We start from the raw sequence: 16,595 nt of genomic DNA, 5'->3' as shown, positions 1-16,595 counted from the left end.
ATGGCCATAGCAATACCGGGAGAAAACTCGTTTGACGCTCTCAGCAACACCTATGATCGTGAAACATTTACCAACATCTGTCGGACGTTGGCCATCGATCAAAATAAGTCTTTTAAACAGACGAGAGATCAAAAGACTTATGGCTTAGGTCGACTTTTTCTTTGGAACGAAAATACCAAAATCGTTTGTACTCTTCCCGTTTGACTATGATAAAAACACGACCTCAATCCCACGGGTGATAAAAATTGGGGTTTAGACGATCCAAAAAAACACGATGCTTTTTTTAAGCATTGGAAGGGCTATCTCGAACAAGACGACATCGTCAAAATGGCTTGGTTTGATTTAATACCCGCCAAAACGTCGTTTACCTCCGTGGGAATCATAAAGATCAACGAATCAATCAGATAGTACGTGTACGCTTAACTCGATGCGCAGGCTCAAACAAAAACGAGCGTATTATCGCTCAGAGACAATTTAACGTCATCGTTGAAGATATCATCAATGCAGTAGACGACATGGAAACGAGTATCGATCAATTTCAAGACTCTTTGCAGTATGCCAGAACACCTTTAAATTTTGTCGTGAAACCGGGGTTAATTCCATCGGATATGAACTTAAGGGTTGGAACGCACGACGGCTATAACAACAATCTTCAAATCGCTACCCAAAGTATGAAAACAGGTTTGGTGTTAGATTTAAACTCACAACCTCAACCAGACGACTCTTTTGATGACACCGATGACGTCGCGCCACCAACACCCCCACACTGCAAAAACTGCGGTGTTAAATTTGCAACACCAAAATTATTTAAATCTGTCAGTGGTGAAATTGGTGTTGAAATAACACCAACAGACTAAGTTTCAAGTGAGACGCGGTAATTGAATCCGAAAGGGTGTTAGATGTTGAACAACTGCGCATGTCTGAGCCCTCGACGCTCAGGGAAGCGCGCTTATTGGTTAGGCCAAGGTGAGACGCTATAATTATGGGATGCCACAATCTTTAGGCGCGAAAATTATGGGATACCACACATTCTTTTTGTGAGCGGCGGATGGGTCGCTCGCCTTTTTGTTTTTTTGTGTTAGGATTTTTGGCCTGAATAATGCCGATTGCCCGAGTGTGTGGGGTGGTCAGCCAAAAAGATTGTCCCATATACAGCAGGCGAGTCGGCTAATTTACTGACAATTGGTAAGTTTATTTTTAGTATTAAATGACACATTCGTGCCTGCACTTTGCGTGCAGTTTAGGTCTAACGTTACATCGTGTACATGTCATGCGCTTAGTGCAGGATAGGCTAGCCTAGGCTAGGCCAGGCATGACCCTAAGTTGGACGTCTTCATTGCATTAGGCCCTACGAATAAAACTTCTTGGCAGAAAAATAATTCTATAAGTTTGAAATAGTCTTGAAATGATTAGGCCTAGGCTACATGTACTTTTACAAACACATTTCCCCGTGCACGTTGACCGACATGACCTACCAGTCATGCCAGTGCCTGGCAATGATGAACCCGCTGCTTGCACTCGACTCACGGGGCCCGGCCCAGCAGCAGCAGGCCTAATCTATTAGATTAGGGGCCTCAATAGCCTGAATAGACCCTCACCATGATCGCCAGGAACAGCAAAATCTTAGACTTCGAGTGGAGTAGGGGAGTTGGAGAGCGCTAAGATTCAAGAAAAGGGGAAGGGGCCAATCCATTTGTCATGTTTGTAATATTATCACAAGGCTAGTCCCACTATCGTAACTGGGGCGCTAGAACTTAGGCCTAGCCCTAGGCCTATATAGGCCTATTCTCAATATTTCCATTTCCAAAGTTCACCCCAAAAGTTGCCAAAAATCACGCAAAATACTTGACAAATATACCTTTGAAAGCACCTAGGCCCTACTGGCTTCTCCATAATTGTCAAAGATGAAGTAGGCCTAGGCCTAATGGAGCTTTCGTGAAACGGTTATTTTTTGGGTTGCAAATCCAACCACTTAAATTCAACCACTATAGCACAGACATCATACAGCCATCATTCAATAACGTTTATGCCTGGCTAGGATTTGAAACGCGTTGTCTGTGGACATATAGACCTACATACAAACACGTACGACCATGATCTACGTCGGAAAAAAAACTCCGCGTGTAGATATAGATCAGGGATCCAATGCACCAATGTCAATGACTGTTTCATGACAAGGCGCAGTACAAGAGTATGCCTGCAAAAATGCAAAGCGTTAGTCCAGTGAATGCATGCTTTGTCATGAAACAGTCATTGGTGATCCTCGATCTACATGCTGAGTTTGTTTATCAATGCAGGTCACGGTCGTGTCCCCTGCTTCACGTACGTGTTTGTATGTACGTCCATAGACAATACGTTAGATCACAGCCATTGAACGATCGCTGTATGAACTATGATGTCTTTGCTATAGTGGTTGAATTTCATGGATTTGCAACCCAAAAAATAATCTTGAGTATCATTGATGCCCCATGACTTCGTCTTTGACATGTGGAAATGCCAGTAGGTGCTTTCAAAGGTATTGTTGTCAAGTATTTTAAACGATTTTTGGAGACTTTTGTGGTGAATTTGAAAATTGAAACAATATGAGAATACTTCTTTAGTGGGACGCTAGTACCGGTATGACAGACAAACATCCCAAATGTCGAGTTCTAGCGCCCCAGTTAGTGGGACTATAGGCCAAGGCCTATTAAATAGTTTTTCAATTGTGGCTCTCTGCTATGCATATTTTTTCGTTGGACTCTATAGTGGACTCTATAGCTACCTCCCTATACGTAGACCCTACTCGCAATGCAATGAAGACAATAAGGTGTTTCACGGTAATATGAGCCATCTTGTGCACGGGGCAAAAAGAACACACGTTGCATAGACACAAGCGCATTTTGGACTGACCGCATGCATGATGACTTGGAAGTGCCAAAGTTTTCCATTGACGATGTGTACACAGCAACGCAAAATTGCACCGCGGGCAAGATGGCACATATTACCGTAAAACGTATCGTCCAACCTGCATGAACTAAGACTGAGCAGCTCTTCTTACTTTGGGCCTTGGTGTGAATCCCGATGTGGGGACTGTGCCAAGTATCATAGTAGAAAAGAAGTAGAACTAGAAGGCCTACCATGCCTACCAATGCCTTTTATGTTGCACTCGAAACATGAAAATCTGATTTGGGCCTTAAGTGATTACATGACCCCATTTGCGATCTCAGATGGCTGTATATCCACCATCTTGACGTTACGTGAGCTTATACGCATGTAGGCCTAGATGCAAACATAAGCATGATATTGATAAGATCAAGAACGAAAATCAAAATTAGTAAATTGGGACTAGGCATGCAAGGGGGTTCCTTACGTTAATCATGCTAATCTAGGCCTAGGACTGGTTTGACGACGGCTTCATTGCAATTGCAGTGTCCATTCAGCATCCCTTTTAAAAAGAACTGTTCCCGTGTACGCCTTAATTGCCCTAGCCTTGTTTTAATGAAACGGCTTTTGTTTGCTCTGTCCTATATTTTTGTTGGCACGTGCATTGGCTGGACATGATTTGTGCCGGAAGTATGTGCATTGTGTGGGCTGTTAGGTACATATAGAACAATTCATCAGTGCCAACATGTGGATTAGAGGGTATGTTTATTTGTCACATTTATCATGAAACATTGCACTGAAGATGATCTAAAATAACTAAATTAGGTGACTAAATAAATGGTATTATTTTTACAGTGAAGAAGAAATTTGACATTGACAATGATGAAGAGATCCGTTTTGTCGATGTGAGGGATGGAGCGTCCATTGACAACGATGTCCTCGCCGATGTTTTAGAAGCGGATGGTGCCATTCAGTTAATGGTGTTGAAAGAGGGAGAGGAGTGGGGTGAGTTTAATCTTCTATTCAAAATTCTGCGTATTGTTTTATCATCGTTCTCATACTGAAAGGATGAAGGAGACCCTGTAAGTTGTATTTGAATCTGCCCTATTGTTTTTATTTTTCTAATGAATTATGTGTATGGCATTGAAATGTCCGGAAAGTGACTGTACACATCCCATCTCTGTACAAGGATCTGGTATTAAAGGTGGGCTTCGTGAGCCTGTCTGTGGTGCGAAATCTCAGCTCTAAGCTGATTTCCGCTTTTAGTGTTTTGGATTTCAGCTTAATTTTTTCCCTCTGTTGCTGTGTACAAACGAATAGATTTCCAAAGTTCATGTGTTTTTTACCCCCTTTTTCAGGTGTTTTCAGCTCTTTTTATCAGTGGTCACGCACACTCCTGTAACATCCTAATTAATTGAGGATGAGGAAAATGTGATCAACCCGCATACACAATCATCAGTGACTGCTTTGCCAGTCAGTTTTGTGCCTATATAATATCTTGAGAATCTTGAGAATCAACAGTCCCATATTAAATAAACATTCTTTATAGATCCTGGTCTTGGCCAAGCAGGTCGTCAGCCCGATCTATTCAGCAATTCATCTGAAAGCAGTCCCTCCTCTTCTGCAAAGAAGCAACGTCTTGATAAAGAAACAGATGCTAAGCAGGTATACAGCTGAATTTGAGTTGGTCACTTAGTCATACTAAGCGGTGATCATTAAGCTCACGCCCCACATGCCAAATCATCACCCCCTTACCAGTCCAGCCCCCCCCCCCCCCTCCGGTCCCCCACCCAGTCAACCCCCAACGGGAAATTGGACAATCGGAGAAAAGCGCGAGTGGGTTAAAAAAAAAAGGAGGGTTTAATGACGATTTGTGGCCAAATCGTGATTATTTTCTTTTTATTCGAACGTCCCAACCGCGTTTTGCACGCAAAACCTATTAATTTTCTGGCGCTAGTGACTATTCGATTTAGAGCAGATCAAGCCCCCCATTCAAAGATGGTGTACAGCCCTCCCCCCCCCCAATCAAAGGTGGTGTACAGCCCCCCCCCCCCTCCACCCCTCCTGGTTGATTTTACAGAGGCTGTTGTCATGTTCGGTGACTGGAAACGGTCTACCTTTCCTGCACGATCTGGAATTGGGTGCCCCTCTGCTGTAACATCTATGCAGCCACCACCCCTCTCAGGCTTAATTCCCTACTCGCCACCCTGGGATATACCACTGCTGGCAGCATATGTCTTAAATCCATACGCACACATATTTGGTTCTGGCAAAGACCTTTCAGACCGGTCAAAAGTTACTAAAACAAAATTTCTGCGAGTGTATTAATTCAAATTTAAATATGCTACGGCAGAAATATAGAGCTAACCTAAATGTATCATACAATTTCACGCATATTTCTATCGTCTGTTATCAGCTCATACTGGAAGTTCTGCAGTCAAAGCCAGGAGGGAAAGAAATACTTATGGAGTATGAGCGCCATAACTGCCTTCAAGATAAAACGCGGAGATTGTTGGTGAACATTGTGGTGGGCCACATGATGGACGTGCATGGGTAATTATTACTAGTTTCCAGTTGTGTTCCTTTTATAATTGACCATTCATGACTACAAATTTAAGTAGTGATTCGAGATTCTTACAAATAAGGTCTGCATGGTGTAAACACATTCAAATCAAATGATTCAGTGTAATGTGTTCTGAAGAAAAGAAGGCACTACATAATTGATGCTTGTTCCCATGTCTCCTGGCATTATTCTGTAGAATAAACTGTACTTGTATTCCTGATTGCTTTTCAACAGAAGACTACCGAAGGCACATGTCAAGAACAAGTATGCTGTTGGAATTGTAAACATGTTCCCAGCTCTGAGGGATCCCCATACTCCTGCGGGAAATGTAAGTATTGTAGAAGTAGAATCATTGGATTTTTTTCAGGTGCCTCTATGATTTTGCCATTTGGTGTCATATTGGCTGAAAAAAAAAACATTGATTGATTGTTGACCAATTTGATTTCATGAGCAGGCCTTTGTGCGTATTGTAAATCAATCCCTACACCTACAAACTTTTCTTATTTACAAAGCAAACTTAAAAAGTTCTTAAAATGCAATCAACATTTGAATTCATCACAAGCAATACACTATATATGCTGTGTGAGCACAGCATATTTTTTATAACTACATTGTCATGTATGATAGTTTTCTGAATGTAGATTCAAAAATAGATCTATTCTTGCCGGAAAAAACAAACAAATAAAATGACTCAGTTAAATCCACCTGTGAGACACTAAATATTAGAATTGCAGCCGGCTCATATATATTGTTCAAAATAAATATATCTGAATTTAAACAGTATGGTCGACTTTCGAACCATAAATTGTAGTGTATGAAAAAAAAATTGATTGTGTTTTCAATGCTAGTTTGCACAGGATGAACAATATACAAACGATTCCCTATGCAAGTTTCGTTGTCTACCATAAACTTGAAAATGGACTTTCCATGGTAACCTTTTGGAGGTGCAGGAATTGCCCGTATTGAACAGAAACTTTAAAACTTATTGTGTACTTGTTACTCAGTTTATTTAATTCATGATGTTTTATAATTTTAGGAAGCCTTCTATGAAGAAAGGAGCAACACTGGGTTTCTTGCTGCACGAATAAAGAATGTTAACAGGGCTGAACCAGTTCCTAAGGGGAAAGATCTACCACCTGAAAAGAAATCAACCAAGAGAGATGGAGGGCCGAAGCATCCAAGAGAGGATCATGGTGAACGCCGCCCAGAAAATGATCTTGAAGCAGAAGTCAACTGGCTGAAGCACGTTCCACGTGTAAATCAGAGTCGGGAGGACACCATGGAAAAGATGGCAGCAACATACCCTCTGAGACGTACCATGGTTCAAAAGGGTTTGTCAGCTACTGCGATCATCAAGGAATTTCCATGTTTCCAGAACACACCAGGCCTGGTGAGTTAGTTTGCTAGCATAGAAGTGATGTTTTCCGTAACTATAGTGGCAAACTATCAGTCAGTCTTCTAAGTGGTGGCTTCACTTCAAGCAGTTTCAAATTTACTAACTAAATAGTTTAACATAATTGCCATGGATATTTGAACCCTTTGCAGATTGATCAAGACTTCCATCTAATGTTTCCGGACAAGAACACAAAGTTCATCGAAACGTGGACAGAGGCACTTAAAAGCAAAGTCGTCAACCTTGCAAGGTCCATTCATGGTAACATTACTGCCAATCAGCTTATATCTACAGTTGAGCAAGGGCCAAGCACAGAATCAGAAATGCGAGGTAGGTGTTTTTCAAAATTTAATAAAATGAGGCTTTGCTTCGCCCACTATTTGCAGGGGAGGAGGCGTTGTCGCCCGTCGGTTGCCCCCATTTTGCGAGCGAGGGATGGCTTCGTGGTGCTTGTCGACAGATTTGCTGCCAATGTGCACCCGGCACTTTGTGGTCAAGCAACTCATGAACACACACATACTTATTCCTTTACTGGGGGACTACACAAGAGTTGTTCCATTATACTATGGGGACCGAAGACGCTGTGGGGATAGCAGAAATGTCCCCACAACTATAAAAAAAACTTCTCCATAACACATACATGTACAGTGTTGGCCAGCCCACACAGGTTTGTTTATGATGTACATTGAGGATTTCTATTGTTTCTCATCATTTATCTTTTGTCTATACTCTCAACAATTTCGCAACAGCTCCCATTGGTTTTCCTACACTTTTTTAATTGAGGTCATCCGTGATTTGACTCCTATCCTCAATTATTTGGTGATGCTTAATATCCTTGCACACCCACTCACATAAATTCTTCTTTATAGTATAGTGGTTCAAGTTAATACAATTTCTATTTGAGTGTCTGTACATAATTTGTTTCATTTCATTTGTTGTTATTTTTTTTTTGGGGGGGGGGGGGGCGGGGATCAGACTTTTAAAACACATTCAAAGAGGAATGGCCCGTCAAACGCAATGTCATTTAGTTTTTGAGATTCCCATTGTACGCAAACTTGATGTGGAAATTTCAATACCTCTCCTATGTCCAATTTAGCATGCATACAGACTCTATCAACTTAAAGCCTATTTTCAAAAAGGGCTCTCTCCACCGGTGAACCATTAATCATATTTTATCTTCATTTAAAAGGGTTCAAACTCGTAAAATTATTTGACAGCTTAGTTCATTTTTTTTTTAACTTGAGTGTGATTGTGTTTAAATGAATGATTCCTTTGTGGCACTAGCATTCGATCAAAACCTTTCAAAATTACACAGGCAGAAATCATAACCCAAACGTGCTCAATGCCGCATTTAAACAAGTCACCATCTGTAGCCATTGCTGCTTTGGGTATCATGCATAATTAACCATTTGCTATATATGTTAATTCGGTTATTCAGGTTGGTGTTCTGACACAGCAGCTATCCTGTTGCTGCGGTGCCTCCTGCCTCCAGTTAACCAGGGAAGGTCTGGGGCTCCAAAAATATCGCTGATCTCAGCAATGGACCACCTCATACAATTTGAGAAGGTAACTTGTCGATTTTAAACTTTGTTTGAAAAGTTGAGCAATTTAGAAATTAACTACAGCAGGATTTGAACCTGCAACCCCTCCAGAATGCCGCGGAACAATCTGGCAATGTTGTTCAACGTTTCAAAATTGATCACGTGACATAGTTTCCCTTTGTAGTCCAGTTGCCTCTTGTCTTAATTTGTTTATGTTCACACCAGGGCAGTGCGGGATGACCTGTGGTATAACATCAGGGGCGCATATATGTCAGCCACGTACACTACGCCTGTGCTTGGAAAGGTCCCGTTGCTAAAGAGCAGAAAATCAATTCAGATCGAAACTGTGTCCACTAGCTTCTAAAAGAAATTGAATTCTGTACTTTCAGAGGTCCGGGTATCCGGTAATATCAGCCACAATTCCGATGGTTTTCAGGAACAATCAAACAGCATGGCGTCAACATGAAAATGCATGAGAAATAATCCGCCTGCGATGAAAGGTCATGAGAATTGCGCCCTCCATTGAGCGTGTGTCAACTTTGGCAAATTGAGCGCACTGGCGGTTGTTGTGTGCCATGCAATTTCAGTAATCTGTTTGGAGCTCCCTGAGATTGCGCGGTAGCAAGTGAAGAGCGAGCACTTGCAAACATACCTCAAAAAGATTCCCAAGCAATTAAACCACCAGTGCATGCACTTGGCCAAAGTTGAAGCACACTCAATGGAGCGTGCGATATTCCATGACCTTTCACCTAAAGCAGAATATATTTCTTGTGCATTTTTATGTTGACGCCATGCTGTTTGATTGTTCAAGAAACCATTCCTGAATTCATATGTTCTGCAATATTACTACAATGTCTTTAATTGTGGCTTATTCATCTTATAAAGCTGGTTATTGTTGTGATATAACGCATGACTGGTACAAGTCTATTCATGTCTATCCTTGGTTACGTACGCAACGTACACAATTGTACTCGTGTGTTATGTGTGCAACCTCCCTGTAAAGCAATCAGACGATTGTCAATAAATCACTCCGTGTTTGAAGCCGATATATAATCTCTCCAGCCTTGTCAGTAATACCACATGGTGTCAGAAGTATTAAAGGACCCTTGGGACTTACCTGAACAGGTATTTCAGTAGATACAGTGACTACAAAACCAGCGAAAATAGGTGCAAAGTGGCTGACTATCTGTCGCTTATTCTGGAAAATTACACGCGTACATTCAGCGTGTGTATTACGTACTGTACAATACCGCATGCTACAGTGTAGGCCCTGTCGTACAAACATTACACTGTGTGTGAACTTGCTTTCTGCTACTGTGTGCACAAAATAGATAAACTATTCTTGCAGTGATGGATGTACTGCCGCCACCAAGCGCACTTGAACTTACCGGTAATGTGGCGGAAAACTGGAAAAGGTTCAAACAACGTTTTCAGTTATACATTGATGCAATTGGGGCATCGAAGAAGGACGACAGACAACAAACGTCGATCCTGCTACATGTTATCGGTGAGCAAGCCCTTGACGTTTACAATACATTCAAATGGGATGAAGAGGGCGACCAGGAAGGGGATAACATGCGCCTGGCAAAAGTAATGGCCAAACTAGAGAAATACTGCACCCCCAAGACCAACTTGACACTGGAGAGATTTCACTTCAATAACTGTTGCCAGCAACCTGGTGAAGGCATTGACGCGTACCTCACTAGACTAAAAAAGCACAGCAAAAAGTGTGAATTTGGCACACTACAGGATTCGCTGGTCAAAGATAGACTGGTATGTGGCATCGTCGCTAATGTAACCAGAGAACGCCTGCTTCGAGAGGAAGACTTAACTCTTGAAAAAGCAGTCAAAATCTGCAAGGCTGCTGAACTTGTGAAAGAGCGTTCAAAGGAGCTACAATCAACAACTCCAACAGTCCATGCCGTGCAGAAAAATCCATCTGCAAAACCAAAACCGCAGGGAGCTAATAGAAAACCTCAGGCAACAGCTAAGCCACAGAATGCACCTAAAGGACAGCCCAGTCGCTGGAAGCCCAGAAATGATCAACAGCAACAAACTAGTGACAAACATCACTGTAGACGCTGCGACAACTGGCATGTCTCGGGAAAATGCTCAGCGCACGGTGAAACATGTGCATACTGTAGAGGCAAAAATCATTTTGCTAAGTGTTGCTTCAAGAAACGCGCACAGGGCCAAGTGCACACAGTAGACAATGACGAGTCCACTGACTTTTTTCTTGACACCATTACAGTAGATTCAGTCAAGACACAAGCAAATGACTGGATATTTCCCCTCGCTATGAATGGTACAATCATACCTGTCAAATTGGATACAGGGGCACAGGTGAACATTTTGACAGAGACAGACTTCAGTCGGCTGAAAAATAAGCCACAACTACACCCAGCCACAGAGACACTGAAAGCCTACAACCACAGCCAGATAATCGTCAAAGGCAAGTGTGTAGTGACTGTGGACCATGCAGCACGAAAACACAAAATGCTGTTCTTCGTCGTCCCAGGTGATAAACAAGCACTGTTGGGCAGACAAGCTTGCGAACAGTTAGGGCTTGTCAAAGTAGCCTGTGCTGTCACGAATCAGGAGCAACCCAAAGACCCCAACGACAACTACGCGAACCTGCTACACGAATACGGTGACATATTCGAAGGACTGGGTTGTTTGCCAGGGATGCACACAATCATCATTGATGAGACAGCACAGCCAGTTGTACATGCCTGCCGCAAAGTACCATTCGCACTCCATAATGGTCTAAAGAGAGAACTTGAACGTATGGAGAGTCTTGGCGTCATCACCAGAGTGGATGAGCCTACCGACTGGGTAAATTCCCTAGTCGTTGTCAAGAAAAAGAATGGAGACATTCGTGTGTGCATGGATCCGAGAGATCTCAATCGTGCCATTAAAAGAGAGCACTACAAAATGCCCACACGAGAAGAAGTCATGTCACAGTTCGCTGGTGCATCATACTACTCCAAACTCGATGCATCACAAGGATTTTGGCAGCTTCAACTAGACGACAAAAGCAGTCGCTTGTGTACATTCAACACGCCGTTCGGTAGGTTCAGATATACGAGACTACCGTTCGGCATATCATCAGCACCAGAGGTCTACCATAAAACTGTTCACCAAATCTTCGAGTCAATCGATGGTGTCAGTACCTTCGCTGACGACATCATCATCTATGGAGCAACCAAAGAGGCCCATGATCGCAGCCTACGACTGACACTTGAAACAGCACGTCAAGTGAACCTGAAGCTGAACAGAAGCAAATGTGAAATTGGCGTCACACAGCTCACATTCATTGGTGATCTGGTAACGACAGATGGTGTCAAACCAGACCCCAATAAGGTCGCGGCGATCAACAACATGCCCAAACCAGAAAACAAGCAAGAGCTTCAGCGCTTCTTGGGCATGGTAACATATTTGGCCAAGTGGATCGCGGGACTCTCGCAAAAATCAGCGCCGCTTCGAGCACTGCTGAAAGATGACAATGAATGGCAGTGGGGTCCAGAACAGGAGAGGGCATGGAGCGACCTGAAGGCTACAGTATCTACGGACCCAGTTCTTCAGTACTATGACTCAAATTGCCCAATACGCCTGTCATCCGATGCAAGTAAGGACGGTCTGGGAGCAGTGATCCTGCAACTTCATGACGACAAGTGGTCACCCGTGGCCTATGCATCGAGAGCCATGACAAGCGCAGAGACTCGCTATGCGCAGATAGAGAAGGAGCTTCTTGGGATAGTCTTCGCATGCGAGCGCTTTCATCAGTTTATCTACGGAGCTACGGTCGAGGCCGAAACGGACCATAAGCCTCTCATCAGTCTGTTTAAGAAGCCACTGAACGCTTGCCCACTCAGAGTGCAACGGTTGCTGCTCAGGGTACAGAGGTATGACTTGCACGTAGTCTACACCCCTGGGAAGCAACTGGTGGTCGCAGACGCCCTATCGCGCGCACCAGACCGAAATGCTGATCAAGGGGAAGCAGCACAAGTCCAAAGCCTTGATGATGTCGTCGAGGCATTTGTAGACATGATCATCGAGACAATGCCTGTATCTGACAACAGAATAAAGCAGATACGTGAAGCTACTCAAGCTGACGACCAGCTGACCAACCTGCAGCAGGTAATATTACAGGGTTGGCCAGAGGCGAGCCAACAATGTCCAAGTGACATTCGCCCCTTCTGGAATACTCGAGCTGAACTGACAGTGGCCGAGGATGTCATATTCAAGGGTACGAGAATCGTTATCCCTCGAGTCTTGCGCAAAGATGTATTGCTCAAGGTTCACGAGGGGCATATGGGAATAGAGAAATGCCGCCGTCGTGCCCGTGATGTTGTTTACTGGCCAGGCATGAACGCCGAAATCAGCGAGATGGTAAGCCAATGCGATGCTTGCCAGAAACATCAACCCAGTCAAACCGTGGAACCACTAAATCCACATGAGATACCAGTTCGAGCATGGCAACGAGTTGGCGCAGACATTGGTACCGTCAAAGGAAAGGAGTACTTAATTGTCTGTGACTACTACTCGGGATATCCAGAGGTGGTAACCCTAACCACCACTACAAGCAAAGCTGTAATCAATGCCATGAAATCAATGTTTGCTCGACATGGCGTGCCAGATGTGGTTATTTCAGACAACGGACCACAGTTTGGCAGCCGAGAATTCGCAGACTTCACTAAAGACTGGGGATTTGAACATCATACTTCAAGCCCACACTACCCAAGATCCAACGGCTTGGCAGAGAGTGCTGTCAAAACTGTAAAACAGATGATCAAGAAGTGCCAGGAAACAAAACAGGACTTTCACAAAGCTCTGTTAGCCTATCGCTCTACGCCACTCCAAAATGGGCTGTCCCCGAGTCAGATGCTAATGAACAGGCGTGTTAAGACAACCCTACCTGTTCATCCACAACGCTTGGAGCCAGAGGTGCAACAAGGTGTGGTCTCCGACAAGATCCTGAGACGAAACCAACAAAAACAGGTGCATGATAGAAATGCACATCCGCTGAAACCACTTCACGCACAGGACAGAGTGAGGGTGCAGGACCATCGCACAGGACTATGGACAGTGAGAGCAACTGTTCTCCGCAAACTGGCACCCCGATCCTACGAAATCAAGACTGACGTTGGCTGGATCTTACGTCGCAACAGAGGAGCCATACGAAATGACACAGTACCGGACCAGACATCGATTGATCCTGAACTGCTGGAGGAGGAACTGGCTCTACAACTAGCCACTGAACATCCGGTTGGGACTGAGGCACAAGAGCCAGCTAAACAGAATCATGCCACACTTGTTCGATCACCTCGGGAACAAACTTTGAGAAGATCCACCCGCACCATCAGGCGCCCAGAACGTCTGATAGAAACACTATAACTCTTTGAACATGAGCATTATCGTGCTAAACACTTTAGCTTTGATTCACATAACATACCTCAACCAGATCAGTTAAATTTTGGGTTTAAATCAACACTATAAGTTTAGTTTAAGGTTTAAGTCAACCTTGTAAGTTTAGTTTTCGAGAAAAAAGAAAAAGAAAAAAAACAAAAAAAAAAAATATGTTTAGATCAGCTGCATTAGTCGTCCTAAATTTCAGTCAGAAAAAAGTGCATGATCAGTCGGCCCTTCCCGGAAAAACAAGGAGGATAAAGGCATTAAGACAGTTGATATGTTTTATTTTTATTAAAGAATCAAAAGTTGTTGGAATGATTCAAGTTTAAGGCTTAAGAAAAAAAAAGTTTTAAGAAAAATACTTTCTTTAGGGGGAAGGTGTTGTGATATAACGCATGACTGGTACAAGTCTATTCATGTCTATCCTTGGTTACGTACGCAACGTACACAATTGTACTCGTGTGTTATGTGTGCAACCTCCCTGTAAAGCAATCAGACGATTGTCAATAAATCACTCCGTGTTTGAAGCCGATATATAATCTCTCCAGCCTTGTCAGTAATACCACAGTTATAATTACTATGCTTTTACATACAGATTGTATCGAGTATCGACGATATTTTGGAAAGAGCAAAGGACAAGCAGACGCAGCCGTACCTACTGGCCATGGGCTTATCGAGAAGTCAGGTAACAAGGTACTTTGTCATCATAGACCACCTAGCGCTGCCAAGTGGAGCCCATGAGCCTGTTGGCGCATTAGATGCGCTGTTTAAAGCACACTACGTGTTCGGATTGGAGTACAGCTCATATCTTCGCAACTTCTGGACCTTCATCCAGACGACCGTATATGGTATCGATGTTCATATTACTCATGAAGCACCTCGCGTCCGAGAAATAAGGTCCAAACTGATGCATTGAAAAGCATGATATGCTTCAAGTGTCAAGGTCACTTCTGTGACAGCTCTAGTTTATGCAAACATTTGCGACTTGGTCATGGACTATATGATGGCAACAAACTTGAACTGAAATGTGGACAGGATGATTGTCCCCGAACTTTCAATTCCTTTAGTGGATTCAAACGACATGTGTATAAACAACATGCTGCTTGTGTAGGTCGCCATGTAGACCAAGGTGACATTATTGGACTTCAGAACAACGGAATTGAGGATGACAGTGATACTTCATCTACTGCAGACGAGAACATTGAGGCTGCAGAAAATCCATACTTGTTAACCCCAGATGATCTTCAGAAACATGCAGCAGCATTTATTTGCAATGTTTCTGCCAGCTCTACCGTTACTCAGTGTTGTGTTAATAATGTTGTAAATGCTGCTAATGTCTTCGTAGGTGACATTATAAACAGTGCATCGGCTTCTGTTTCCACTGTATTAAGGGAGCATGGCATAGGAATGGACGTGTGTAATGAAATTCAGTCACATTTGGCAATCCTTGAGAAACCGTTCGATTCTTCGAATTCAGAATTTAAAGAATGCGGTACTTTAAAAGCCAAGGCATGGTAGAACCATGTGAAATCAAATTAGGCACTCGTTTTGATAGTCGCCTTAAAAAGTTACAAGGCAGTATGAGCAGGTTCAAGTGGATGATACATTCATCTATGTTCCTATACTTGAGACACTCAAACTAATCAGTAGGCATTCTGATGTTTGTCATTACATCACCCACGATCATATTAGTGTTGATGGAGTTATAAGAGATTTTTGTGATGCCAAACAGTTCCAAAATAGTCCATTGTTCCAACAGGATTGTAATGCACTACAGCTGCATTTCTTCTATGATGACTTTGAAACTGTAAACCCCTTAGGGTCTAAGACTAAAATCCATAAGCTTGGAGGCTTTTACTTTGTTGTGAAAAATTTACCCCCGAAGTTTAATTCCTGCCTGCACAATATCCATCTTGCTGCACTCTGCCATACAGAAGATATTAAAAAGTATGGTTATGATGAAATATTGAAGCACATAGTGGATGACATAAACTTGCTTTCATTGCATGGCATGGAGCTAGCAGATGGACTTTTGAAAAAAGGAACCATCACCCAGTTTAGTGCAGATAACCTTGGGGCCCACTCAATGTTTGGATTTGTAGAAAGTTTCATGACCAGCCATTATTGTCGTTTATGTCTTCTTAGTAATGAAGAAACTCAAAACTGTTTCAGGGAAAGTGAAGTCCAGATGCGGACCTTGGATTCATACAATGAGCACATTGAAGAGAATGCTCATAATCGTGCAGTAGCACATGTGTTTGGACTGAAGAGAAACTCTGTCCTGAATGACTGTATGCACTTCCATGTGTTGTCCAATTTTTCTATGGACATCATGCACGATCTGCTGGAAGGTGTGGTCCAGTATGAAATGAAATTGGTTCTGAAATACTTGATTGAGGAACGAACCCCATCATCGATGTCTTTGGATAGTTTGAATAAAAAAGTGGCGAGTTACAACTATGGGTTCGTTGACAGTAAAAACAAGCCATCAGAAATCAAATTGAACGCTGGCACAAACACTATAGGACAAAAAGCGATGCAGTCATGGTGTGCAATAAGATATCTTTCTTTTATCATTGGTTATTTGGAAGATGAAAATGACCGAGCTTATTTCCAGCTTCTGTTGAAGCTTTTGGATTGCATGGACATCATTTTTTCCCCTCAGATAACCCCAGGTCTGATATCATAACTGCGTGTTCTTATAGAGGATCATCATAATCACTTTGTTCAGTGTTTCCAAATCGGAGGTTGATTCCAAAACACCATTTTATGGTGCATTACCCAACATGTTTAGAACAGGTCGGGCCACTTATACATGTTTGGT

General features: G+C 42.9%; 1 protein-coding gene across 1 annotated transcript; it reads left to right on the top strand.

Annotated features, from left to right (window-relative positions):
* On the top strand, window positions 1-14,687 carry LOC119733663. Its single transcript, XM_038207060.1, has 9 exons — window positions 1-58; window positions 3,718-3,867; window positions 4,412-4,527; window positions 5,279-5,415; window positions 5,660-5,753; window positions 6,462-6,815; window positions 6,971-7,148; window positions 8,257-8,384; window positions 14,367-14,687. Exons 1-9 carry the CDS (start codon window positions 1-3, stop codon window positions 14,685-14,687), a joined length of 1,536 nt encoding a protein of 511 aa, XP_038062988.1.
* The last annotated feature ends 1,908 nt before the right edge of the window (window positions 14,688-16,595 follow it).

This window comes from Patiria miniata, unplaced genomic scaffold (genome assembly GCF_015706575.1).
Source record: "Patiria miniata isolate m_02_andy unplaced genomic scaffold, ASM1570657v1 HiC_scaffold_26, whole genome shotgun sequence".
Lineage (NCBI taxonomy): Eukaryota > Metazoa > Echinodermata > Asteroidea > Valvatida > Asterinidae > Patiria > Patiria miniata.
The sequence above is the reverse complement of the archived record's forward strand: the minus strand, read 5'-3'. Positions and strand labels throughout refer to the sequence as shown.

What these genes read in the sequence shown, in the direction of transcription:
- LOC119733663 (XM_038207060.1), top strand. Translation starts at nt 1, where the DNA reads ATGGCCATAGCAATACCGGGAGAAAACTCGTTTGACGCTCTCAGCAAC. An exon ending in GAAAGAGGGAGAGGAGTGGG is followed by an intron (nt 3,868 to 4,411) that starts GTGAGTTTAATC and finishes CATTCTTTATAG; the next exon opens with ATCCTGGTCTTGGCCAAGCA. An exon ending in ACCTCATACAATTTGAGAAG is followed by an intron (nt 8,385 to 14,366) that starts GTAACTTGTCGA and finishes TTTTACATACAG; the next exon opens with ATTGTATCGAGTATCGACGA.